The 26,945-nt window shown below is 50.0% G+C and overlaps 1 protein-coding gene across 3 annotated transcripts in view; it reads right to left on the bottom strand.

Annotated features, from left to right (window-relative positions):
• Positions 1-403: 403 nt before the first annotated feature.
• The window catches only part of TRPM4 (transient receptor potential cation channel subfamily M member 4), a 37,013-nt gene continuing 10,471 nt past the window's right edge, over positions 404-26,945 (bottom strand). For 2 of the 3 annotated variants that reach the window (XM_032839288.1, XM_032839289.1), the window contains 16 exons: positions 24,337-24,449; positions 23,692-24,033; positions 23,415-23,549; positions 18,049-18,178; positions 17,724-17,869; positions 16,414-16,526; positions 15,969-16,046; positions 11,990-12,415; positions 6,384-6,516; positions 6,073-6,247; positions 5,590-5,767; positions 1,807-2,000; positions 1,416-1,548; positions 1,153-1,225; positions 952-1,057; positions 404-722 (listed from right to left, as the gene is read on the bottom strand). In XM_032839288.1, coding sequence (XP_032695179.1) covers positions 718-722; positions 952-1,057; positions 1,153-1,225; positions 1,416-1,548; positions 1,807-2,000; positions 5,590-5,767; positions 6,073-6,247; positions 6,384-6,516; positions 11,990-12,415; positions 15,969-16,046; positions 16,414-16,526; positions 17,724-17,869; positions 18,049-18,178; positions 23,415-23,549; positions 23,692-24,033; positions 24,337-24,449 — 2,480 coding nt within the window. In that variant the 3' untranslated portion in view covers positions 404-717. The remainder of the gene's footprint in view (positions 723-951; positions 1,058-1,152; positions 1,226-1,415; positions 1,549-1,806; positions 2,001-5,589; positions 5,768-6,072; positions 6,248-6,383; positions 6,517-11,989; positions 12,416-15,968; positions 16,047-16,413; positions 16,527-17,723; positions 17,870-18,048; positions 18,179-23,414; positions 23,550-23,691; positions 24,034-24,336; positions 24,450-26,945) is intronic. The other variant, XM_032839290.1, reaches the window with a different exon arrangement.

Raw genomic sequence — 26,945 nt, 5'->3', positions numbered from 1 at the left:
GTTATCTACTCAAATCTGCATCATCTGTTCCCCTCTTGCCAAAGCAGATGTACACAGCTCCCACCCACCCCCACTCCAGGAAATAATTTGCTTATTATCACTGAGTTCTTTCTCCACTGGAAAGTAGGAACGGGGGGGTGCAGACGGCTGGGATTTCTGTCCCACTGAAGTGAGAACCATCAAAACAGCGCACACGAGAGGTGCTGGGCCGAGGCAGACAGGCAGAGTGGACCTGGGAGCGGAGAACAGACCTGGAGATTATCTAAAATACGGCAACAGACTGACCAAAGACCTCAAACCCAGCCCCAGCCCCGTGGCAAAAGGATCTAGATACCCGCCATTTCCTCAGGAATCAAGCACTGGACTCACTCCTCTCAAATGGCTTTATTTCCCCCGTGTGGGATCTGTGATCCCTGAAGCCCAGGACCCCGCAGCCTTCTCCCGCCCAGCGGGCTGTGGCAGCGCCTTCAGAAGAGCAGTGCCTGGGCTCGAGGCTGAGCCTTCCGGAATCGGACGGGTTCTGGGAGGAGCTGGGCCTGGGTGGTCCGCGTGGATAACACTCCCTGAGGGGGTCCTGACAGCAGCTCGCGTGGTCCTCCGCCAGCGTGGGGCCCACGTGCAAGACGAGGCCACGAGGTGCAAGGGTCAAGGACCAGCTAGGACTTTGGGAGCAAACACTCCCTGTGGGGACGACTCCTTGAAGTCTGCCAGCAGGGCTCAGTCTGGAGGGAGGAGAGAACAGGTGGTGGGATGGAGAAGACGACAAAACCTGGGCGGCTGGCAAGAAGAAGGAAGCACGAAAAGCCCAAAGGAAACAGAGTGCACCCCAGGACAAGGGAAAGCCAGCACGCGGGAGAAAAACACTCAGAGATAGAGGAGCAAAAGCCCCAGAACGTGCGGTGGTGACCACAGAGGCCAGGGATAGGCACAGGCGCACCCCACAATACTGACCTTTAGGCCCAGACGGGGCTGGTGGCGGCGGCCCCCCTGGGGGCAACAATGTAGAGCGGCTCAGGGCGTCAGCCACCCAGCCCAGGACGCGGCTACAGTGCTGCACCTGGGGAGCGGGAGGGCCAGAGGGTAGGAGACTAGAACCCACACCAGCCCCCCTACCCCAGCCACACGCCCCCGGCCTGGCCCGGGAGTCCTCACCTCCTGCTCCAGCCCTTTCAGACGCTGCTCACACTCCCGGATCCGCCTCAACTGCTTCAAGGCTGTGTCCACCCTGTAACCCACAAGCACCAGGGGCATCAGACCCAATCCCGCCGCCCGCTAGCCCCGCCCACCTCGGAAGCCCCACGCCCCGCAGGCCCGCCTTCCTCCCCAACTCTCCGGCTCGGCCCCACTCGGGCTCCACCCGGAGCCTGGCTCCTCCCTCCTCCTACCCCCTGCCCCCCAGGAAGCCCGGCCCTCACTTTTGCGACGTGCGTTTCAGACGCTCGGAGTCGCTCTCCCGCTTGTCCCGCGCGCGAGCCAGCAGGAAATTCTCCTTCTGCACCGACTCCCACGTCAGCAGCCTCCGCTCTGCTTCCTTGGAGAGGTAAACCCCTGGCAGGGGGGGTGAGGGCAGAGTCAGAGGGCCTGCCGCCTCCTCGGCCGGCCCCACCAAGGCCTCCAATGCGAGCCCGCACAGACCACGCCCTGTGCAGGTCTAGGCCACACCCTAATACTTAACACCTGCCCCCCACCACCGCCTAACCCTTGCCCACTGCTCCCGGACATCTTCCCGCAGCCTGTCCGTGCTCTTCCTCCTGTCCAGGGCCTGACCCCCGTGCCTTTCCCTTTCGCATCAAACCCCGCTCTCACGAAAATGTTCGATGGCCGGGGAGGGCGGCAAGCGGGACCGACGCCTGCGTAGTTGCCGGATGAGGAGGCGCACGTGAGAGATGATGATAAGGGGCGGGGCCAGCGCCGGCCGAGAGTGAAATTCCCGGATGAGGCTGTAGCGCTGAGCCTTCCAATAGAGGTCGCTGTTTCCCTGTACTTTGCCGAAGGTGTCGCTGTGGGGAGGAGAGGTCAAGGGTCACCAGAGGTCAAAGAGGGCAGATGAAGGTTAGATATTAGACAATATGTTTGAAGTCCAAGGCAGTAGGCAGATGTCAGAATCATTAAGGTCAGAGGTATTATAGGATGCATTTATTAGGAGCTGGATTAGGAGGGCAAAGATGTCTGAGGTCAAGGGGAGACAGCGTCAGGAATTAGGGTAGAGGTTATAGACAGGCTCAAAAGTCAGCTGAACACAAATAGCTAAAATCAGAAATGAAAATGGAGACATCACTATGAACCTTACGAAATAAAAAGGATTATAAGAGAACACTATCCCAACTGTACACCAACAAATTAGATAACCTAAATGAAATAAATGGACAGATTCCTAGAAACATACAAATTACCTGACTCAAGAATAGAAAATCTCAAAAGACCTATAACAAGAGATTAAATCACTCATCAAAAATGCCCCAACAACAAAATCCCAGGCCTAGATGTTGTTGTTGATGAGTTCTATGAAACATTAAATAAGTAAATAACACCAATCCTTCTCAAATTCTCCCAAAAAAACTCCAAAAAAAAGAGGAGAGAACAGTTTGTGACTCATTCTGTGAGGCCAGCAGCATTACCATCCCAGATAATGATAACACAAGGAAACAAAATTACAGACCAATAGTTTTTATAGATACACACACAAATATCCCCAACAAAATACCAACAGACCTACTTCGGCTGCATAGTAAAAGGATCATATACCATGACCAAGTGGGATTTATCCCAGTAATGCAAAGGTGCCTCAGCATGCAAAAATCAATATAATACACCACCTTAATAGAACAAAAAGAGAAAAAAAACCCACATGATCCTCTCAAGTGGCAGAGACATAAAAAGGCATTTGACAAAACCCAACATCCTTTCATGGTTTAAAAAAAAAAAAATCAGATAGGATTAAAAGGAAAATTCCTCAACATGGGTATAGGGTACTTATGAAAAACCTACGGCTAACATCATACTCAATGAAGAAAGACTGAAAGCTTTCAGCTAAAATAAGGAACAAGACAAGGATGCCCACTCTTACCACAGCTCTTTGTCGTTGTACTGAAAGTTCTAGCCAAAGCAATTAAACAGGAACAAGAAATAAAAGGCATCCAAATTGGAAAGGAAGACATAGAACTATTTCTTCTCACAAATGACACGATCCTATATATCAAAAATCTCAGAGAATCCCGAGAAAGGTACTAGAGGGGCACCTGGGTGGCTCAGTGGGTTAAGGCCTGCCTTCGGCTCAGGTCATGATCCCAGGGTCCTGGAGTCGAGCCCCACATTGGGCTCTCTGCCTGGCAGGAAGCCTGCTTCCTCCTCTCTCTCTGCCTACTTGGGATCTCTCTCTGTCAAATAAATAAATAAAATCTTTAAAAAAAAGAAAAAAGAAAGAAAGCTACTAGAGCTAATAAGCAAATTCAGCAAAGTTGCAGGGCACCAGATCACCAACCAAAAATCAGTTGTGTTTCTCTACACCTGCAGTGAACACTGCCACGTCTGCCAGCCAAGGACTGCCAGCAGTCTGCCAGAAGGTAGGAGAGAGGCAGGGAACAGAGTCTCCTTCACAGCCCTTAGAAGGAACCAATCCTACCCATACCTTGGTTTTGGACTTAACAGCATCCAGAACTGTGACGGAAAAGTTTCTGTTACTTAACACCATCCGCTTTTTGTTACTTTGTTAGGGAAGCCCCAGGAAACTAATACAATGGCTAATGGCCAACTAATTTTTTTTTTAAGATTTTATTTATTTGTCAGAGAGAGTGAGCACAAGCAGGGAGAGCAGAAGGCAGAGGGAGAAACAGGCTCCCTCTGAGCAAGGAGCTCAATGCAGGACTCGATCCCAGGACCCTGGGATCATGACCTGAGCCAAAGGCAGACGTTTAGCCAACTGAGCCACCCAGATGTCCCTGCGTGACAAGTCCATTTGATATGGAAAAAAAAAATAGTCTCTTACACAAAGAGACCTGGAATAATAGGATTTCTGCGTGCAAAAAGAACGAAGTTGGGCCCCACATCACATCCATATACCAAAATTAAGTCAAACAGACCAAGAAACTGAATATAAGAGCTAACACCGTAAAACATAGAAGTGACTCTATTACCTTGGATTGGGAGATGGGTCCTTAGATACGACACCAACAGTACAAATAAAAAATTTTTAAATTTTTGTGCATCAAAGGGGATTATCAAGAACAGGAAAGGGGCGCCTGGATGGCTCAGTGGGTTAAGCCTCTGCCTTTGGCTCAGTCATGATCCCAGAGTCCTGGGATCGAGCCCCACATCAGGCTCTCTGCTCAGCAGGGAGCCTGCTTCCCCTCTCTCTCTCTCTGCCTGCCTCTCTGCCTACTTGTGATCTCTCTCTGTCAAATAAATAAATAAAATCTTAAAAAAAAAAAAAAAAGAACAGGAAAAGACAACCAACAGAATGGGAGAGGGGCACCTGGGTGGCTCAGTGGGTTAAGCCTCTGCCTTCAGCTCAGGTCATGGTCTCAGGGTCCTGGGATCAAGCCCCGCATCGGGCTCTCTGCTCAGCGGGGAGCCTGCTTCCCTTCCTCTCTCTCTGCCTGCCTCTCTGCCTGCTTGTGGTCTCTGTCAAATAAATAAAATCTTTAAAAAATCTTAAAAAAAAAATCAAATACCAGTTCGCCCACTAGCTAGGACGGCAGCATTGTTTTGAAAAGGAAAATAACAACTCACGGCAAGGCTGTGGGGAAATCGGAACTCTCCTACATCACTAATGAGAACAGAAAATGGTGCTGCTACTGTTGAAAACCGTCCAGTTTCAAAAAGCTAAAGAGAATTGCCACAGCGTGCCCAGCATCCTACTTTAGAAATATATCCAAAAGAAATAAAAACAAGAGACTCAAACAGGTACATGAACACTAATGTTCAGTGCAGCATCATTTGAAAGAGCAAAGGGATGGAAACAAGCAAGTGTCCACGAACAGATGAACAGACGAGGGAACGGGATAGACTCATACAATGGGATAGACTCGTACAATGGAATATTATTCAGCCATGAAAAGAGGACTAGTCTGTGCCGCAACTTGAATAAACACTGAAAACTTTATGCTAAGTGAAATAAGCCAGACAGAAAATGATAAATGTTGTATGAATCCACATATATGAAACCTCTAGAATAAGCAAATTCCTAAAGACAAAAAGCGGGCTCCAGGGGGCCAGGTGGGTCAGTGGGGAGCAGGAAGTTGCCACTGGCTCATTGGGTACACACTGTGTGTCTGGAGCGATAACATTTTTTGGAAGTACATAGTGGTAATGGTTGTAAAACATTATGAATTTAATTAATGGCACTGAATTGGTACACTTCACATTGGCAAATTATATGTATTTTGCCACAAAAACACATTTTTTTTTAATGTTCTGCCTGGGCTCAGAGAGAGGATCAGAGTTCACAGTCCAGGTCCGGGCAGTGTCTGAATTCTCGGACTAAAGACGGAACTGATTAGGCTGGGGTCGGGGTCAAGCTGGGACAGAAAGTCACACTGGGGTCAAGGGTCACACTGGGTGAAGTCAGGTCAGAGAGCAGTCTGGCCTCACCTGAACATGGCGATGAGCAAATTGAGCAGCAGGATGTTGGCCACCAGCAGGAAGATGATGAGGAGGAGAACCACCAGCCAGTTGGCATAGAGAGAGACACACGAGCCTGCCTGAGCGCCCGGCGGGCGAGCCCAGAAGCCCTGCTCCGATGAGCAGTTGACATGCTCCATGAGGGCCACTGTGAAGGGAGACAGAGACCAGAGACAAACAGAAATTCAGAGGGGTGTGGGGGAAAGAGAGCCAGAGAGAGGGAGACAGAATCGCAGAAAGAGACAGAGGAGGCATCAGAGACCCAGAGACAGGAAACAGAGACGAGAAAGGAGGACAAAGTCGCATAGAGATGAAGGGGGTAGGGGCTACTCAGAGACCTAGAGAGAGAGGGGGGCTGAGACTTAAAGAGGGGGGCATAGAACCCCAGGGACGGGGAGCCCTGAGGGGGGGTACTCGAAGGCGGGGGCGTCAGGCCCTCTCATCCCTCCATACCATCCATGTCCTCCTGGGGGATCTGCCCAAAGATCTGCAGATAGGGACGGTAGAAGACACGGCGCAGGACATTAGGGAGGTCACGATCCCGGGGCCTGAGGAGCCCCTCCGTGGCCACGCCGTAGGCAACCAGCCACACACCCAGGAAGAAGAGGAAGAAGAACACGTCCTTCATCTGCAGGGTGGGAAGAGACCAAGTCTGGACCCGCCCCCTGGCATGACCCCACCCCCACGCCACGCCCATGCCCACACCTCCCTGCCCCGCCCCTTTCCTCCTCTGGACCCGCCCACCCGACCCTGCCGCCCCTCACCATCTTGTTCACGATGACGATCTTGGGCCCGAGTTGTTTGTTGACTGTGAAGATGTGCAGCAGCCGCAGCGTGAAGACCATGAAGTCGAGGCAGAGGACGGTGCGGCCCAGGTCATACAGGCCGGGGGTCAGCCTGCGGTGCGGGGAGATGCGGCAGGGCTCACTTAGGGGTCACGGGGTACAAAGGAAAACCCAGGTCTTCCCAACACCAGGCTTAGGGTGACCCCGGAGGGGCCGCAGCCAGGACCTGCTGATTCAGCCCGGGTTTACCCAGATGTCACTGGCACCCGCTTAGGAATGGCAGCATAAATCAGGGTCTTGGCAAAGATTTGGGAGGCCCCCGTGACAATCCAGTCGGAAAACCTGCTGGAATATTTGTCCAACCTATAAAGGGGCAAAATAGAGAGAGTTCCAGCAAGTGAGTAAGCAGAAGACAGACGACCTCACGGGGAGAGCGGATAACAGAGGGAGGTTGGATGGCTAACAGCACCAGCGACCCCTATGGGGAAAATAAAACTGTATCCCTATTTGCATCATCATGTACTTGAACCCTGAATGGATTAAAAACCTAGAGTGAAAGGCAAGGGGCGCCTGGGTCCCTCGGTGGGGGTTAGGCCATGATCTCAGGGTCCTGAGATGACACCCGCCTTTGGCTCTGTGCTGTGTGGCACCTGCTTGAGCTTCTCTCTCTCCCCCTCCTTCCCCCAACTCTCTCTCTCAAAAATAAATAAAAAATAAAGGTACTTAAAAAAAAAAAAAAAAAAAAAACCTAGAGTAAAAGGCAAAACATGAAAATCTGAAAATACAGAATTTCTTCAAGAGCTTGACTGGATGAGATGTCACAAGACAACAAAACCTTCTACGCAAGTGATGTGTAAAACCACAACATAGGGAAAGACTGATGAGTTTGACTACTCTGAAAGATAAAATTTCCGTCCGTCAAGAGATGACATAAATACGATAAACAGAGAAAGGCAAAACCGCCAAAAACGCAGGACCTCAATCTGACCACAAAGGCACCTGAGACAGACTCAAACGGAGGCAAGTCCTACAAAGTAACGTAGGGCTGGCCTGTTCAAAAGTGTCAAGATCATAAAAGCTGAAGAAGGATAGAGGAACTGGGTAGGCTCCTAGGATAGAAAAAGGACATCGGTGGGACCACTGGTAAAGTTTAAGATCTCTTGGATTTGATAAGGGAAGATGTTGACATCTGAGGATCTGGGTGAATGGTATAGAGGAATTCTTCGTACTGTTTTTGCCACATTTTTTATAAGTCTCTGGTTATTTCAGGATGCAAATGAAAATAATAAAAGAATGTTTAATATACAAAAGTGAAAAGATGAGCTGCAGACAGTGAGAAGGTATTTAAAACAAAACCACCAAAAGGGGGGCAGCTGGGTGGCTCAGTGGGTTAAGCCTCTGCCTTCGGCTCAGGTCATGATCCCAGGGTCCTGGGATGGAGCCCCGCATCGGGCTCTCTGCTTGGCAGGGAGCCTGCTTCCCCCTGTCTCTCTGCCTGCCTCTCTGCCTACTTGTGATCTCTGTCAAATAAATAAAATCTTTTAATAAATAAATAAATAAATAAATAAATAAAACCACCAAGAGGGTAGGGCGCCTGGCTGGCTCAGGGAGCAGAGTGTGCGACTCTTGATCTCAGGGTTGTGAGTTCGAGCCCCATGTTAGATGTAGACAGAACTTAAAAATAAAATCTAAAAAGAAAAAAAAAACAAAACACCAAGGGTTAGGAGAGAGCACCGACCCATCCACACACATACACAAGAGATCAACAAACATAAATGAACATGTATTTTCTAAAATGGCGGCAAGCCTATGAAAAGACATTGACAGAGGGACAAGTGGCCATTTGCTATGAACAGATGTCCAAGCTAACTAGTAGTCAGGGATGCATAAGTTTTAAAACGAGAAGTCATTTTTACCTGTCAGAATGGAAAAAAGACAGAAAAAGATCTAAAGGTTAAATTGAGAGCTACAAAATTTTAAAGATTGAAAATACCCGGTATTGTCTTGTCAGGTGCGTCCTCAAGGGGCACCCTCTTACCCTGATGATGGGCGTGTATGTGGGCGAAGCTATTCTACAAGGAAATCTATCCACGTCAAGAATATATGTACCCTTGGGGAGCCTGGGTGGCTCAGTGGGTTAAGCCTCTGCCTTTGGCTCAAGTCGTGATCCCAGGGTTCTGGGATTGAGCCCCGCATCGGGCTCTCTACTTGGCAGGAAGCCTCCTCCCCGCTCTCTTACTCCCCCTGCTTGTGTTCCCACTCTCACTCTGTCTCTCTCTGTCAAATAAATAAATAAAAATCTTAAAAATAAAATATCACTGGTATTCCTAAAGCATGATAGCACATGGCTCTTTCATCTCAAAAGATACTTTTTTTTTTTTTAAAGATTTTATTTATTTATTTGACAGAGATCACAGGTAGGCAGAGAGGCAGACAGAGAGTGGGGGGGAAGCAGGCTCCCTGCCGAACAGAGAGCCCGATGCGGGGCTCGATCCCAGGACCCCGAGATCATGACCTGAGCCAAAAGCAGAGGCTTAACCCACTGAGCCACCCAGGCGCCCCTCAAAAGATACATTAATCAAAATATAAGAGAAACAGGGGCATTTGGGTGGCTCAGTGGGTTAAAGCCTCTGCCTTTGGCTTGGGTCATGATCCCAGGGTCCTGGGCTTGAGCCCTGCATCGGGCTCTCTGCTCAGCGGGGAGCCTGTTTCCTCCTCTCTCTCTCTCTGCCTGCCTCTCTACCTACTTGTGATCTCTATCAAATACATAAATAAAATCTTTAAAAAAAAATAAGAGAAACAGAAGCATAGTGTCCTGCAAAACTTTCTTATCTTGCTAATGGAATAAATTATTCATGCTGAGTTACTTTGTAGCATCTCTAACAGCACAGAGGAAGCAAGCCTCTGTCAATGGAGACAGGTAGGGAGGGAGTCACTGCTGTTAACGATCCAGATTATAAAACGGGGTGTCAGGTCCCTTCCGTCCTTGGAAATAGTCACTAGGTTGTGTCCACAAAGCTCTTTGTCTGCTCTCTTCACAGGAACAGTGTCCTAACTGCTAGGACTTAAAATAATAATAATAATAATAGTTAATAAATAAAAGGAAAAGAAACTTCATCAGCTAGTATCTGATTATAATGTCATGTTACCTTGAGTAGAAAATGAGACTTTGTGGCCAGACTTTTGGCTTGATTTCTACCTCTTGAAGTTTAGAATTTTTGTCTCACTGCCTTATGAAAAGAATTCATTCATTCCTTTCATTCTGGCAAGGAGAAGTCTGTCTTGTCTGATCTTTAGCCAACAATGGTCAAAACCCCTTCTTCTGGAAGTTGATGCCACATTTTCAAAGACTGAGGTATCTTTGCAAATACCGATATGGAAAGCATGTCAGGACATATTAAAAAGGAAAAAGAGTTGCAGAAAAATACATGAAATATAGTGTCCTTCATTTACAAAAGTATGTTTATCTGTCCATGTAAAACCACAGAAAAAGAACAAGCAGAAAATGCACCAAACTCAGCACCAAAGGAGAAAGTGGGGAGTCTTGGAGAGACGTGGTTTCTGTTGTGTGTTCCTCATTTCTTTAATCGTGTTCACTGAGGACATACTTCTGCATTTCTTTGGTAATAGGCTATATTTCAAAGATATTTTCTGTTGCTGGGAGATGAGCTAAGTATCTTTTTTTTCTTAAGATTGATTTATTTGTCAGAGAGCACGAGCAAGGGGAGCAGCAGGCAGAGGGAGAAGCAGGCTCCCCGCTGAGCAGGGAGCCCAATGCGGGACTCGATCCCAGGACCCCGGGATCATGACCTGACTCGAAGGCAGAGGCTTAATGGACTGAGCCCCCAGGTGCCCCGAGACAGATGTGTCTTGAGGAGTTTAGAATCTTCCTTGAGGAAAGAGACTGCACAAGCCATACTGGGAACATCATTTGGGAAGGACCGAGAGTCGGGAGAGGATAAGGGAGGAGGACTTCCAGAGACGGAGGCAGCAAAGCGGAGGCCTCAAGGAAGTGTAGGTATTGGCTTGGCCAAGGAGAAGGGGGAAAAGTGTTTCAAGAAGGGGGAACAGCATGCGCAAGACCCGAAGACATGAATGCCAAGACCCAAAACATCCATGTTCCCAAGGGTGTTTTGACGTGCCCTTTGCCCTCTCTCTGGACACCACACAGTATGATCTGGAAGCCACGGACGAAATGAACTAACATGACACAGCCCCGTCTTGGCAACAGGAAATATCTGAGGTGAATTCCTGACAATTTGTTTTTTATAAATTAGCTAAGAAGTAAGCAGAAACAGTCAAGGTTTTTATGGACTAAAAGGTGAAAACATTCAAGCTTCCCCAGTGACACCTGAATCTGTAGGAGCGCCTGGCGAGCTCTTGGGCGGAGCCTAGGAACTCCAGATCTCAGAGCTGTGAGTTCAAGCCCCACTTTGGGGGTAGAGATGATTGAAAAGATTTTTTAAATCTTAAAAAAAATGTGAATCTAGGGGCTCGTGGGTGGCTCAGTGGGTTAAAGCCTCTGCCTTCAGCTCAGGTCATGATCCTAGGGTCCTGGGATCGAGCCCCGTATGGGGCTCACTGCTCAGCAGGGAGCCTGCTTCCCCCTCTCTCTCTGCCTGCCTCTCTGCCTACTTGTGATCTCTCTCTCTCTGTCAAATAAATAAATAAAATCTTTAAAAAAATGTGAATCTATAAAATTTGACCCAGGAAGACGACCCGAATGACATTAAAGCCACAATGTAAAATTCGCAAACACAAAACCTAGATTTTGGCAAAATTCAAATACAGACAACACCAATAATGAGCCAAATATCTGTTGTTCAATTTACCCCAAATAATAATTAACAAAGTTGAAATATTTTCAAAAACTGAAACTGAAAATGACTGAAATGAGTTTCACTGCCCTGGGATAAAACTGGTCCAGGAAGTTTGCAGAAACTGGGAACCCCTCCCTTGGTTAAGAGCTCATCCCACTGGTAAAGTTCGGGTTACAGTGTTATGATTACGAGGATAACCCGGATTATTACTGCAATCCGCTCCGAGGGGCTGGAGCCTGGATGCAGAGAAAGGAGTGGGGCACGGGCCTGCAGAGCTGGGCAGGCCGCCACCGGGCAGCGCCCCCAGGACTGGGTGCGGGGGTGCGGGGCAGCCCCGGGAGGCAGGCGGGGCAGCTCAGAGTAGAAGGAGCCTCGTGGGGAAGGACCAGAGGCCAGAGACATCCTGGAGGCCGGGCGGAGGGCGGGGCGGGAGACGGGGGCAGAGGCGGGGGCAGAGCAGGGAAGGTGAGCGGCGCCCGGGCCTGGCCGGGAGTCTGGGGGAAGACTGTGCACTGCGGGCTCCGGGTGCCACCAAGGGGCCAGGTCTGGGGCAGAGAAAAGCCCGCCAACCTGCAGATCTAGAAAAACAGCAGCCGCGGCCCTAAAGCCCGGTACCCAGGTGTGAGCGAACTAACTGCTCGTCGGCCCCCCGAGGCGGTGCTGTCGATCAAGAAGGGACTTTGGTTTGTGTCTCGGGGTGGAAAAGCGGGGCTGGCTCTAGCCCAGCGGGGAGGCGCGGGGGCGGCAGGTGGCGGGGACACTCACCGACAGCCCACGCCCAGGAGGAAGCAGGTGAGGGCCACCAGGTCGCACTGGTTCCAGGTGTCGGCGAGGTAGAGGCTCAGCCGGCGGCGCAGCGGGGCCTGCTGGGGGCCGGGCCCGGGCCCCCGGGTGGCCAGGCTGGCCCAGCCGCCGCCCAGGCCCTGGCGGAACTCCTCGCAGAGCAGGGTGAAGGCCCAGAAGTAGAGCAGCAGCTCCGGGGCACCGGGCGCGCCCGGCTGGAAGTCGACGAGCAGCACCCAGGCGAAGAGCAGCAGGAAGAAGAGGTAGCTGACCACGTTGCCCACGAAGGCGGTCACCGGCGCCCCCCAGAACTGCGGCCAGCGGCGCAGGCGGCAGCCCCCGCAGCAGCCCCCGCGCCTGGGCTGTCCCAGCACCCGCACCGCCTTCTTCTCCGGGGGCTCTGCCGGCCTGGGGGGAGGGGAAGGGAGGAGGCTCAGTCTGACCTCTGAGCCCCTCTCCACTGTCGCTAAGACCTCTGACCTTTCACATCTGACCTCTAACGCTGCCTGACCTGAAACCAAATCCCGGGTCAACCATCTCCTTGACGTTTGACCCCCTATATCTAACCTTTGCCCTCTAAGATCTCCTTCAGGCAAGACTCCTGACCTTCCACCTCTGACCTTCTCCACCCTTCGACCTCTGGTGCCTTGGAATGACCTCTGACCCTGGCCTGGCTTCTGACTCCGAATCCTCCTTCTTTCACCTTCACAACCTCTGACTCTACGTCCGACCTTGGACCGTCCACCCGACCTCCGACCCCCTCACTTTCATGAGCTCGGCTCCTCAGGTTTGAAAGCCCCTGCCTGAGTATTAACGTCCGCCCCCCAGATTCTGATGTCAGATCGTCTGGCCCAGGCTCCCTGTATCTGATCTCAGAGCGAGCTGCCGTATTTGGCTTCTGGATTCTGACCCTTCTTGTCCGAGCTCTGACCCTCTGTCCCAATTTCATCCTGACTCTTCATGTGGACCTCAAACGCCAAAATGCATGATACGCATGAAAACAAACTCAACCAGCTAATGGGAAAAGTAAACTGGCTTGGGGAGGCATCTTCTTCTCATAAACCAGGCAGAAAGATAACAACCTCAAAGTGGAAACAACCCAAATGTGCATCAACTGATCAAAGGTGCATCAGCCCAAACGGGTCCGTGAAATGTGGTCTATCCGTTCAGCGGAATATTATTTAGCACTGAAAAGGAAGGGTGCGCCAATGTGAGCCACAACTTGGAGCAATCCTGAAACCAAGACGCTAGGTTAATGCGACTCATCAGAGAAGACCACACAGCGTGTGGCTCGGTTCATACACCACGTCAGGAACAGGGAAATTCATTGAGACGAAACACCCGATAACGAAAGTTACTGGCCACTGAGGGCGGGGGGAGGGGAGGAATACGGAGTGACCACGAAGGGGTACAGAGGTTCTTGCGATGGTGACAAAAATGTTTTAAGATGGACAGTGGTGACAGCTGCATAATTCTGTGCATATACTAAAAACCACTGAATTGTAACACCTTAAATGGGTGAACTGAATAAATTGTGGGTTTTCTCTCAGTAAAGCTGTTCTCAGGAAAACAAGAGGAGGGTATTATAAAAGCTGAAGAAAGGGCGATGCAGAGAGGACAGAAAGTTCCCTAACGCTGAGGGGAAAACAGACCTGGTATTTTACTTTTCACCCTCTGCAGGGCCCTGGAAACAAGAACGTGTGGTCAGAATGCTTCCTGCCATCTGCCACCTTGAATCAGGCACAACCAGGCCTCACAGACTCCGGGGCCCATCTTGAGCCTCTCTGGGGAAGGATCCAGGAATCTGTCCTTTTACAAAGTTCACCATGGAGGTGGCACTCCCCAGCAGCTAAGAACACAGCTTCAGGAACAAGATCTGGGTTCAAATCCCAACTCTACCACCTACCAGTCACATGAGCTGAGGCAAATGACTTAGTGCCTTGGTGATTTTTTTTTTTTTAAGATTTTATTTATTTATTTGACAGAGAGATCACAAGTAGATGGGGAGGCAGGCAGAGAGAGAGAGAGAGAGAGAGAGAGAGAGAAGCAGGCTCCCTGCTGAGCAGAGAGCCCGATGCGGGACTCGATCCCAGGACCCTGAGATCATGACCTGAGCCGAAGGCAGCAGCTTAACCCACTGAGCCACCCAGGCGCCCTGCCTTGGTGATTTCAACTGTGAAATGGGGATGATAATAGACTCTACTGCATAGGGTTGTTGAGAAAATTAAATAAGCTGTTTTTCAAAAAGATTTAGCACACTGGCTACCCTCTGTAAGTGTCTGTAGCATCGGCTGTCATCACCATCACTGTCATCATCATCATGATGCAAAAGTTGGGAACTCCCTGGGCAAGGACATCATGATTGGTCCTGACACTGGGGACTTCTAGCCAACCTTTTTCAGTGGTCCCAACTCCTTTCTTAGTTTTCTCTTCTATCCTGACAAACATATTGTATTCATTGTGCGTTGTCTCAGAAAAACATGTTTGCATATATGTATCTCAATCTGACTGCTCCTCGAGGCATGTAGTGGGTCTTACAGACTTCTGGCTTCTGACCATGCTTTGAATAGTTACCTGAAACATTTTTCTTCTGGAATATTGGGGGCCAGCGTCCTTTTCTTTTCTTACTACATCGCTAAAGTAGAGAAGGAGGGTACAAGGAGGAACATAAATGTGGGCCTCTCCCCCCTTTCTCCACTACCAGAGATTCAGACCCTGATGCTCATACCCACCACTCAGCAAGATAACTGAGACATGGATCAATAAGAAACTCCATTAACTGACTCCTTACTACTTGCCAGACGCCATGATGCCTTCTCTGCATTCTCTCGGGGCTGCTCCCCCAGGCGCTGGGCACACTGAGCTACTCCACACGAAATATTTTGGTTCCCTCTCGGTGGGAGGACCAGGAGCTAAGGGATTACCATATGCCTCACTTCTGCCCATGAGATGTGGGCACAAGTGACACATGTCCCTTCCACATGAGGCTATAAGAGTAAGTACCTGGTTTGCCATTTCTCTTTTCCCTCTGCTATGAGACCAGCCACATCCCAGCTCGGAGGGGCTCCCTCATCCCAAAGTGGAAACCAGAACGGAGCCAAGACACAGACAACCCAAAAATGGGGCAGGAGGAGTAAGCCTTCGTTGTTGACAGTCACTGAGAGTGTAGGATGCTTTCTTTTTTTCTTTTTCAGACTTATTTACCTATTTTAGAGAGAGAGAGAGAGAGCGCGCACAAGTGGGAGGGGCAGAGAGAGGGAGAGAGAGAATCACAAGCAGACTCCACACGGGGGCGTGGGGTCCGATGCAGGGAAGGATCTCACATCGCTGAGATCACCTGAGCCGAAACCCAGAGTCAGACGCTCAACTGACTACACCACTCAGGTGCCCCTAGCTGTTCTCCCTTGCACCCTGCCCAACCTATCTGACAGAGACACAGCTTTCCACACACATCCATTTTACAGAGAAGAATCCTGAGGCTTGGGGTCACTTCTAAGGTCAAAGTTAAGATTTGAACCCAGGTCTGTTCGGCTCACAGCCAAGTCCCTCAGCATCTCCACTCTGTGGCCTTATCAGACGTTTGATAGATTCTTGCTTAGGCCTGGGTACCCCAGCATAGAGATTTAAGAGCAAAGACCCTTGGAGTCAGAAAAAAAAAAAAAAAAAAAGATGGAAGATCTCTAAATGAAGCAAATCCACCTGATTCCACTTGCTACGTCAAGATGGAAGAACGTGTAACATGAAGTAAACTGGTTTCCAGTGAGGACCTCCTTCGTGGCAGAACCAAACCTTGACCCAAGCCTCGAGCTTGGCATTTGGGAAACTTCCTTGGTTTCTTCAGTGGTTTCATGAAGCCATCACCCCCCGAAGCTCCACTTCTCCCCTCCGGCTTTGTTGCCAGCACCTGGTGCTCCTGAAGCTGCCCAGGGTGCCCCAACTCGCTTTACCCCACCTCACTCACCCAACAGGGCCTTCCCCGTTGAGGCCCCGATCCATGTCGAATGCCAGGTCCTTCTGTACGGACTCCTCCTCTGACTTCCTGGCATGGAGAAAAGCACAGAGTGAGGAATGGGGGCAGGGGTGAGTGGAAGAGGAATTCTCCAGAAAGAGACCCAAACCTCTTCACCCAGAGGCCTGGCAGGGAGACAGTGAGGCACTTTCCAGAGTCAGCCCAAAGAGACCTTCTCCCAGAGCCATGGCCAGAGGGCAGGGGAACTATTCTCCAGAGGCACTGCAAAGAGCCCCCCCAGGAGCTCACCTCCCAGACACGGCCCCAGCCTGCGGGAGGGAAAGAGAGCAAACAGGGAGGGAAGCACAGGACAGACCAAGTAGGAAGGCAGCCAGAAGTGAGCAGGAAGGAGAAACCGAGTGCCCCCCTCCTGCCATTCTAATCCCAAGGGACTGACCTGAAGGTGATGAGGTTGGTGTAGATGAGTGGGGGGCAAAAGAAGGCGAGAACCAGGGCCCAGATGGGAGTGGTGCTGTCCATCTCCCCCCACCACTTCTGTGTCAGCAGAGACTGTGGGGTGTGAGGAGGATTAGGAGCCTGAATGTCCCCCACAGCCCCTTTCTAAAGACCCCAGGCCAGAACTGGGCCACAGCTGCAGCATCAGCGCAAGCGCTCAATATGGCGACCAGAACTACTGGGGATGGGGGGCAGGAGGTCAAAGGTGAGGATGACCCGCCCAAGGTTTTAGCTGGTAGAGTTAAACAGCCACCATTTATTAACACAACATGCTAGATACCGGGCTAAGCACTTCACATAGGTTCGCCCATTTCCCCCTCACCACACTCCCAGAACCGGTAATGATATTTTCTCTCTTTTCACAGATGGCGCACGGGGAGGTTAAGCAAGAGGCCCAGGCTGGAATCCACAAGTTTAACCACTATTCGAAGCAAAGAGCTCTGGGTAAGTAGGTGAAATGCCAGCCAAATCATTCTAACAAGTGAGGATGGGGCTTCCTGTTGGGGTAAGTGGACTCCCTGTACTGATGGTGGGACTCTGAGCCCATCAGATTTTTTTATTTTCTTTTTTTTTTTTTAAACTAAGCTTTACACCCAGTGTGGGACCTGAACCCTGAGATCCAGTGGTGTGCTGTAACTCACTGAGCCAGCCAGTGTCACGCCCTTATCAGATTTACACTAAGGATATGGAGAAGAGTTTTAAATGTCAGGATGGACATGATGGGAGAGACGTGGGGACAAGCAGGGCTTCCTGAAGGAGAGGATTTCCTATGGGAAAGGTGGGCTTCCTAAGCCAAAGTTTGTCTATGCCTAAAACACTAGGTAATTGTTCAGTGAGGTCATTCTAATTGTTGAGACCTGGAAGCGAGGACCCCTTAAGGAAGTGGGAGGGACTTCCTATAGATGACTAGGGCTTCCTTTGGAAGAAATGGGATTTCCTGTGGGAGTGGGAGGACTTCCTGTGTGACAGATGGGACTTCCGGTGGTCACCAGGAATTTCTGTTCAGGAACAGAACTTTCTAGGAGGGTGGGCTTTGCTGCGGGAAGGTTGGCTTTCCTGTGGCAGGGGGTGGGGCTTCTTCTGGGAAGCGCAGCCCTTCTGGGAGAGAGTTTCTGGAGGACAGGTGGTCTCCAGGAAGAGCGGAGGCTTGTCCAGACCATTCACTGCCCACAATGGCAGGGGCTTCTCCTCCATACTTCCCGAAGTTTCCAGGTGGGAACTGTGTGGGGTGTTGGCGCCTCAGGTGCTTACCTGTACCCCATCCTGGGCAAAGAAGGCACGGGCATCAGCCTGCATGGCCAGCTGGAGGCAAGTGGCTTCCCCCCAGAGTGGGCAGCGGCGGAGGAGCAGGCGAGCGGCCCGTTTCTCGCTGCTGCGGTAGCACTCACCGAAAAGGTCTGGCGCCGGGAGATTTACGTGGGAGGGAAGAAAGGGAGTGAGGACATGGTGTGAAAGGAAAGATGAGTGGATTGAGGAGGAAGGAGCAGGGTTGGGAGAAGAGGAGTGGGGAGATGCACAACCTCCTGCATGGCAGCTCCCTGTCCCCTGCCCCCCGACACACCCATGCCTTACTCACCAACGCCCAGACCCTCAAACTTGGCCGCCAGGTCCTTCCTCCGTGCTGCCTCCTCAGCCTCAGACTCCAGGCGTGCCAGCACTCGGAGCAGCAAACAGGCCCCAAGAGCTGAGGCCACAGCATTAGCGCCCTGGAGAGGCAGAGAGAGGGGTCACAGAAGGGGACGGGGAGGGGGGCAAACCTGTGGTCATGGGAAAAGGAAAGAACCAGAAGTCAGGAATTAACCAGGGTCATCAGTGGCCAAGGATGAGGTAGTGTTTGTAGATGAATCTGGAAGAAGCTGGTGGTCATAGGGTGAAAAATGTCCAAAGTCATGTTGTTTGGGGACCAAGGGCTGAGACAGAGTTAGAATGACATCAGAGGTTAGAGACAGGTCAGGAAGTGGCTGGTGATGTCACCTAAAATGGCAGAGTAGAGAACTTCAAGACTGTGTCTCTCCACAAAAGCAACAGATAAATTGCCAAAAGCTGTCAGAGGCAACTTGCTCAGAGCTCCAGTACCGAACATAAAACTTACAACAAATAGGATAAAGCTCAATGAAGAGAGAAAACACAAGTTTCAGCAAAAGAGCCCGGTGACATGTGAACTACTGCTGTCAAGTCCACAGCTCCAGGGCTGCCTGGAGGGCAACAGCCCACACTCTCAGTGAGAGCTGTTGCTACCAGAAGGGGCAATTCAGATCTGACTCTCAAATCACTGTGGTTGCCCGTGTGGACTTAGCTGTCCCTGGAGGGTCAGCTCAAGGGTTTGTCTTCATTTCACTGTTTTGGGGGCTTTTCCCCAAGCAGAAATGGCTCCCCAGGTGGTGTCTGAAAGCATTTCGAGACAAATGCATTAGCCTCAGCTGACTGAAGCCAAGAATAACAGTCAGGGCTCAGCAAAAACTGGATAGTAGGGAGGGAAGTGGCTGAGGAAGGAGCTACTCCGAGGAATAAGGGGCTTGAAGAGATCCTACATTGGTCAGGGAAAGGCCACCTACATGACCAAGACTGGGTGCAGGCTCAGAAAAGTCCAAAGAAAACCCTGAGTGTTCACCTCTTGCGGAACTTTCACCCCAGCAAAGCAGGAAGTGAAGGCTAAGACAGAAATGTAAACAGCCTGCCTGAGTATTGAAATACAGCTCCGACTTGGAGCCCGTCTGCAACCCAGCAGTGTTTTGCTCCCCAAGCCCAGCCTGGGCACTTAAGGAATTCTCTGATGAGTCACTAGCTGGCCACCTAGCTAACAGAACAGGGACTTCAGTGGCCACACATGACAAGGCATACACAAAAGCAAAGCCTTTACACAAATAGCGCAGAAAAGTCACTAAGCAAACACCACCACCAATAGCTCATAGCAAGCTACAACAAATCCCAGAGGAAAGGATAAGCTGGTTTCCAGAGGTGCCACATTATAATATTCAAAATGTCCAGTTTTCAACAAAAAACTATGAGGCTTGCAAAGAAACAAGAAATTATGGCATATTCCCAGGAATAAATTAATAATAATAATAATAATAATAACAACAACAATAATAATAGAAAAAAGAAAGAAAGAAGGAAAAGAGAAGAAAAAAATCAATAGAAACGGTCTCTGTCAAGCTCAGACTTTGGACTTAACTGCACAAAGATTTTAAATCGATTGCTTCGCAAATACTCAAAGAGCTGAAGGAAATAATGGACAAAAATGAAAGAAAACCAGGAGAAGGATGTCTTACTAAACAAAGAATAGGAACAGAGAGACAGAAATTATCAAAAAGGAACCAAGTAGAAATTCTGGAGGTAAAAAGTACAATAACTGAAATGAAAAATTCACTAACAGGCCTCAACGGCAGCTCTGAGGAGGCAGAAGAAAGAACACATGAAGTTGAAGACAGATCAGTTGAGATTATCTGGCTTGGGTGCAAAAAAATAAAAACCAAGAATAAAGAAAAATACACAGATCTGAAGAAACCTGTGGGGCACCATCAACCATACCAATATATGCATAATGGGAGTCGCAAAAGAAGAAGGGAGAAAGGGCTAGAAAAGAATATTTCGGGATTGAAAAATATTTTGAAATATAAAGATATTTTGAGTTTTGGGGACTAAAACTCCCCAAATTTTGATGAAAGACATGGATCTGCACATCCAACAGCAAAGAAAACAAAGCAGGATAAATTTTCAAAGAGATTCACACTGGAAAAACATTATCATCAGGGCGCCTGGGTGGCTCAGTTGTTAAGCGTCTGCCTTCAGCTTGGGTCATGATCCCAGGGTCCTGGGATCGAGCCCCACATCAGGCTCCCTGCTTGGCGGGAAGCCTGCTTCTCCCTCTCCCACTCCCCCTGCTTGTGTTCCCTCTCTCGTTGTGTGTCTCTCTGTCAAATAAATAAATAAATAAAATCTTTAAAAGAAAGAGAGAAAGAAAGAAAGACATTATCATCAAATCGTCAAAAGCTGGGGGTGCCTGGGTGGCTCAGCCGTTAAGCGTCTGCCTTTGGCTCAGGTCATGACCCCAAGGTCCTGGGTTCAAGCCCCGCATCAGGCTCCCTGCTCAGCGGGAAGCCTGCTTCTCCTTCTCCTGTTCCCTCTGCTGGTGTTCCCTCTCTGGCTGTGTTTCTCTGTCAAATAAATAAAATCTTTTTTTAAGAAACTGTCAAAAGCCAAAAACAAAGAGAGAATCTTAAAACCAGCCAAAGAGAAGTGACTCATCACACATAAGAAATCTCAGTAAGATTAACAAGTAGACTGTTATGCTGAAAAAAAAAAAAAAACCAAAAAACAAAGATTAACAAGTAGGATTAAATAATGATAATATATATAATTTTAAAACTATAAAGCCCTCAGAAGATAACATGGGAATAAAACTTCATGACCTTGGATTTGGCAATGGTTACTTAGACATGACACCAAAAGCAAAAAGAAAAACACAGACAAATGGACTTGATCAAAATTTAAAACTTTTGTGAATCGAAAGACACTATGAACTGAGTTAAAAGACAACTCACAGCAAAGGAGAAGAGATCGGCAAATCATATACCTGATAAGGGATTAATATCCAGAGCCTATAAAGAACTCATACAATGCAACCACAGAAAATAAGACAAACAAACCAATTTAAAAAATGGGCAAAGCAGGGGGCAGGAGTGGCTCAGTCAGTTAAACATCTGACTCTTGATTTCAGCTCTAGTCATGATCTCAGGGCCATGAGCTTGAGCCCCTCGTTGGGCTCCATGCCGGGTGTGGAGCCTGCTTAAGATTCCCTCTCTCCGGGGCACCTGGGTGGCTCAGTGGGTTAAAGCCTCTGCCTTTGGCTCAGGTCATGGCCTCAGAGTCCTGGGATCAAGCCCCACGTTGGGCTCTCTGTTCAGCAGGGAGCCTGCTTCCCCCCTCTCTCTGCCTGCCTGTCTGCCTACTTGTGATCTCTGTCAAATAAATTTAAGAAAAAAATCTTAAAAAAAAAGACTCCCCCTTTCTCCCTCCCCACTCACTTTCTCTCTCTCAAAAAAAGGGGAGGGCCCCCAAAGGACCAAAACAAACATTCCTCAAAAGATATGCAGATGGCCCATAAGCACATGAAAAGTTGCTCCATGTCACCAATCATTAAGGAAACAGGTCAGGGACGCCTGGGTGGCTCAGTTGGTTAAGCCGCTGCCTTCGGCTCAGGTCATGATCCCAGCGTCCTGGGATCGAGTCCCACATCGGGCTCCTTGCTCAGCGGGAGCCTGCTTCTCCATCTGCCTCTGCCTGCCACTCTGTCTGCCTGTGCTCACTCTGACAAATAAATAAATAAAATCTTAAAAAAAAAAAAAAGGAAACAGATCAAAGCCACATGGGGACGGCAATTACAAAAAACAAACAAAGTGAAAATATCAAGTGTTGGTGGTGATGTGGAGAAATTGGAACCCCTGTGCCTCGCTGGTGGGAATGTAAAAGGGTGCGGCCTTTTACATACAGTATGTACACTGTATGTACATACACATACAGTGGAAGACAGTATGGTGTTTCCACTACAGCTTAAGCCTAAAATTATTATCTGATCCAGCACCCCCATTCCTCGATGTGGCCTCAAAACAGCTGAGAGCAGGGACTCAAGCAGATACCTGCACACCGATGTTCCTCGCACTGTTATTCACAATAGCCAGAAAGCCCAAACAACCCATGAGACCATCAAGAGGTGAATGGAGAAACAAAACGTCACACGTTGACAAATGGAATATTATTCAGTAACAAAACGGAATGAGGCGCAGATACGCCCTGCAACTTGGATGACCCGTGGCAACACTATGCTGAGCATAAGAAATCAAGAGCAAAGGGCCACCTACGAGAAGATTCCGATCTATAAACATCCAGAAGAGGCAACTCCAAAGTCCGTAGGGACTAGTCATTGCCAGGGGCTGGGGGAGGAGGCAGTGGGGACTGAGTGCTAACTGGATATGAGGTTTCCTTTTGGGATGACGAAAATGTTCTGGAACTAGACAGACATGGCACAACACTGAGTGTGCTAAAGGCTACTACTGAATCGTATAATTTTAAGTGGTTCAAATAGTGAATTTTATGTTATATTAATTTTACCTCAGTGAAAGATAATCTATATTTAACCCATGACTTGAGGGTTTAAAAACAACCCAAAGCTGAAGAAGTCCTGTCAAGATATTTCTTTTTCTTTTCTTTTTTTTTAAATTTTATTTATTTGAGAGGCCAGGGGAGAGAGGGAGAACTAAAGCAGGGGGAGGGGCTGAGGGAAAAGCAGGCTCCCCACTGAGCAGGGAGCCCGATGCAGGGCTTGATCCCAGGACTCTGGGATCATAACCTGAGCTGGAGGCAGATGCTGAACTGACTGAACCCCCCAGGTCCCCCCCCCATCAAGATAGTTCTACAGCATAAAAATAGGTTCTCTCTTAAATTCCACTCAAATCCTATGACCTTTTTTCTTCTCAAACTTCCCAAATGTGTCCCAATGCCTCCATCCACCTGTTTATAGTCCAGGCCCCCACCTTGTCTTCCTGGAAGCTTCCAGATCTACCTTCTCAGCTGGTGCCCTTGCCTCTTGTGTGCAAGTGTAACTACGTTTAAATGACTCCCCATCAGCTCCGGGATACCTTGGAACTTCCCCATACAGAGAACCATTCCGAGAGAATGTGACTGATTCTCAGGTATGAACAAGGGGAAACACACAATATGCATTGCTAGCGGAAAACACAAGTTAGGAGAACTGCACGATATTGGGGGGTGAAAAGGAGAAGTAGCAGGTGGAGTCACAGATGGGCACGGAGGGGAGGCTGGGATGGGGGCCAGGGTGATGCTGGAGGTTGGGGACTCTTACTGCTCAGGCCCTGGGGTCCAGCAGGGATAAAGGACGGGAAGACAGAAGAAAGGAGAATCCGAGACCAAAGCAGCACTCACCATCTCCCAGAAGTACACGGCCATCTGAGCTCTGTTCAGTAGCAGCGCCCAGAGGAGCAGATCACTCCAGGGGGCCTGCCCGAGGATGGTGTCCAGCATGAGCTCAGAGGGGGCCCTGTCCGACAGCAGACCCACCTGCAGGCAAGGGAGGCGTGGTGAGGACCGGCCCCTGACTCCGCCCAACCACCAGCTCCACCCTCATCCAGGGGCAAACCCCCAGATCCTTCGGTGCCTCCCCGCCACTCCCCACCCCCAGGCTCTCGGGCCTCGTCCTTACGCTCTCCCCGCAGCCTTGTCCCTGGTGGGGATCCCCGGCGCCCCCTGCGCTGTACCTCGGGGCGCATGTCTCCCCCAGCAGTATTCGCAGCACCTGCCCCACGTCAGGGGGTCGGGGCTCTGCAGGAGATTTAAAGACTGGGCTTTTGGTGCCTGTGCTGTGGGATGCCTGGTCCAAAAGGCTGCGGATGAGCGAGTTGGGGGGCGCTGCGCTGTACAGCTGGGTCAGGCGCGCGGGGGTCAGGAAGTGGCCCACACTGAGGCCATGGGAGATGAGCAGACGCACGAACTCGGGCCGGTCATTCAGGAGGGCGTCCATGAGGGAGGCTTCCAGGTGGACGGACTGGCAGGGGCGGGATGGATGGGGAAAGAGGTGAGCACACAGCCAGAATGCCAGGTGAGGTCAGACGTTAAGGACAAGAGATGGGGTACAGAGCTATGAGTGACGGGTGTGTGGGTGGATGGATGGATGGATGGATGAAGGTATGGATGGATGAATGGATGGGAGGAAAGATGGGAACAGATGGACGATTAAGAGAAGGCCGGACAATAATGGAAGACAGAGCCAGATGCGGAAGAAGGCAGGCAGGGAGGAGAGTGCATCCCCCTTGTCAGGACCCACAGCCCCCCAGACCTGCCCCCTCACCCGCCATTCAATGTCCCCCCGGAAGAGTTCACTTTGCGCAATGTCCACACGATTCCAAGCCACAGCCAAACGCAACTCGTCCAGGTAAGCTGAAGCCTCCGAGCTCCCACAAGCTGAAAGAGTGAGAGGGAGAGGGGGCGAGAAGTCGGGGGTGGGAGGCGGGAACTTCAGATGAATGTCTGCTTTGCTTCAGTGGGAGATTATGTGACATTAAACCCCAAATGAAGGGGGTGTTGTTGGGTAGCATCTGGGGTCTTTAAGAAGTCAGGCTGTTGCAAGCATAAGATCGTTAAGCTCAGCACAGGGCAGACCAGCGCTCTAGAGTCCTCAAGAAGAAGGAAAGGGAATCATGTATCCATTTCACACTTATTGACATAGATTATGGACCAGGCAATGGGAGGGATGGAGAAAGAAACTGGATACAGGCCCTGCCTTGAAGGAGGTCCTTCCAGAGAAGTGTGTCCAGGAACTACATAACTACCCTCCAAGGGATTGGTGCCCTCGCAGGTGGGCACAGAATATGATGAGGGGAGACGACACTCACAGGGGTGTGGCGTGATCCAAGGGCGCCTCCTAGAGGACGGGCATGCAGGTAGGGCTTTTGAAAGATGGGCAGGATTTGGAGGTGCGCATCTAAGATGAGAAAAGAAGCTTCAAGGAAACAGGAAAAGCCTGAGCTAAGGTCTGCATGCAGGCAAGCGCAGGAGGGGACGGCAAACGTAAGTCACTCTGATTTCCTAGAAACATAAGGGTATTTGTGAGAAGACAGAGAAATGAGCAGCAGAAAAGGAGGAGGGAAAAAATCCGAGCCTCAGCGGCGCTCCAGAAGGCCCTGGAGGTCATTAAGAAGAACGAGGAAAACCAAAGGCCTTTAAAACTTTGACGCAACAATTAACACATCCAAACATGTATGGCCAACAAGGGGCCAGAAAAATCGGAAGCATCCAGCAAAGGTTCCAAGGAGAAGTCAAGCAAAGTCTAGGCACTGCTGGCGCCCAGAGCACCTGTGCCATGGCGTTAGTTTTTCTTTCTGTGTCTACTTGCTCCACATTGATTTCCGAAGCAAAGGAGCGCCATTTTGGTTGTTCCAAAAACTGGAATGGCGGGACTACGCAATCTAGTGGAGTGCAGATGCACAATGGGCTCTGAGGCAGGCAGACCCGGGTTCCAATCCCAGCTCCACCAACACCAGTGAGCATCTTCAGGAAAGCCACTGGACCTTGGGAGCCTCTGCTCCCTCATCTATAAAATGGGAATAATCATGGTCCCCACTTGGGAGCACTGTTAATGGTGATAACTGTGGGATGGAATTCCAGAGAGGAATCTGCCACTGGGCCAGCGGAAACTCGAAGGGGTTGAGGAGACAGGTCAAGAGAGAGGCAGTCACATGCCTAGGACAACATAACTTTATATACATATTTTATAAGTAGGCTCCATGCTGGGTGTGGAGCCCAGTGCAGGGCTTGAACTCATGACCCTGAGATCAAGACCTGAGCTGAGAAGAGTCAGACATTTAACCGACTGAGCCATCCAGGTGCCCCTATATTTCTTTTCAAAACCCAGAGAAGCGAATTCATGGATTTTCTGATTCCGTAGATCTCCCTGACTTTCCTCCGTTTCAAGACAAGAAAAAAAAATTATATCTCATTTCTATTCTGTCTTAACACATGTCTCCATTTATCACCTAGACCTCCCCCCACCCTTCACACTCACCATGCCCAACATAGAGCTCAGCACCGACCCTCCCTGGGTTCTGCATCTTAGGGATGGCCCCTTTGTCCACCCAGTCAATGAGGCAGCCCCCCGACCTGCTCCCCATGCCATCCCTGCCCCTCCCTCCTTTCCTTCACATCCCCTAGCTCAACAATCCCCAAGTCCCATCCCTCTAGCCCCTCCCCCAACCCTCTCTACCCTACACCCCCCTGCAAGCAGGAATGGAGGATTATGGGCCAAAGGTCTGCCAACTGCTCGACACCATGCCTGGGCTCAAGCCACAGTCTTAGGAGCACGCACCCCTTCCCCACTTCCTTCCTCACCTGCCGAAACCCCAGCCAGTCAACTCTGCTATCACTGAGCCCACCCAGCCAGCTCCAATGTCCCCAGAAGAGCAGGATCGCTTCCACTTCTGCAGGCAATGGACTGACAACACTATCCATGCCTCTCCCAGGGCCGCCTTCTGTTCTCCCAAGAGCCTAGTGAGTTGGCTGCTGTGAAGTGATCAGGTTTGCTCACTGACTGCCATTCGCCCTTTATGGGAAGTGGAGTTTTTACCTAAGTGGGTGTTTTCCATGTAAAACTCCGTGTAAAACGCCCCTCCCCCCCCCCAGCCCCACAGAGTTCTAGGAATCCTCCTTACCATTTATTTACCCTACCTCCCCATCTCACTAAGTCCGGATTCTAGCTCTTCAAGACCCATTTAAATAGCTCCTCGTCCTTGTCTCTTTACTGACAGTGGCTCCCCTCTCCATGCTTTGGTCTTCCATTTTACTTAAGATTGTTTCCAAAAAACTCTGGTAGGATCTGTGGTCCTTCAGAGCAAGAAATGGGCCTGCTTTAGTCTCTGGAGCCTAGGGTGATGTTTGTTAAATGAATAAATGATCCCCATCCCC

The sequence above is a fragment of the Lontra canadensis genome, unplaced genomic scaffold (genome assembly GCF_010015895.1).
Source record: "Lontra canadensis isolate GAN:19392208 unplaced genomic scaffold, GSC_riverotter_1.0 scaffold107, whole genome shotgun sequence".
Taxonomy (NCBI): domain Eukaryota; kingdom Metazoa; phylum Chordata; class Mammalia; order Carnivora; family Mustelidae; genus Lontra; species Lontra canadensis.
Note: the sequence above shows the minus strand (reverse complement) of the source record. Positions and strands in the feature narration are given on the sequence as shown.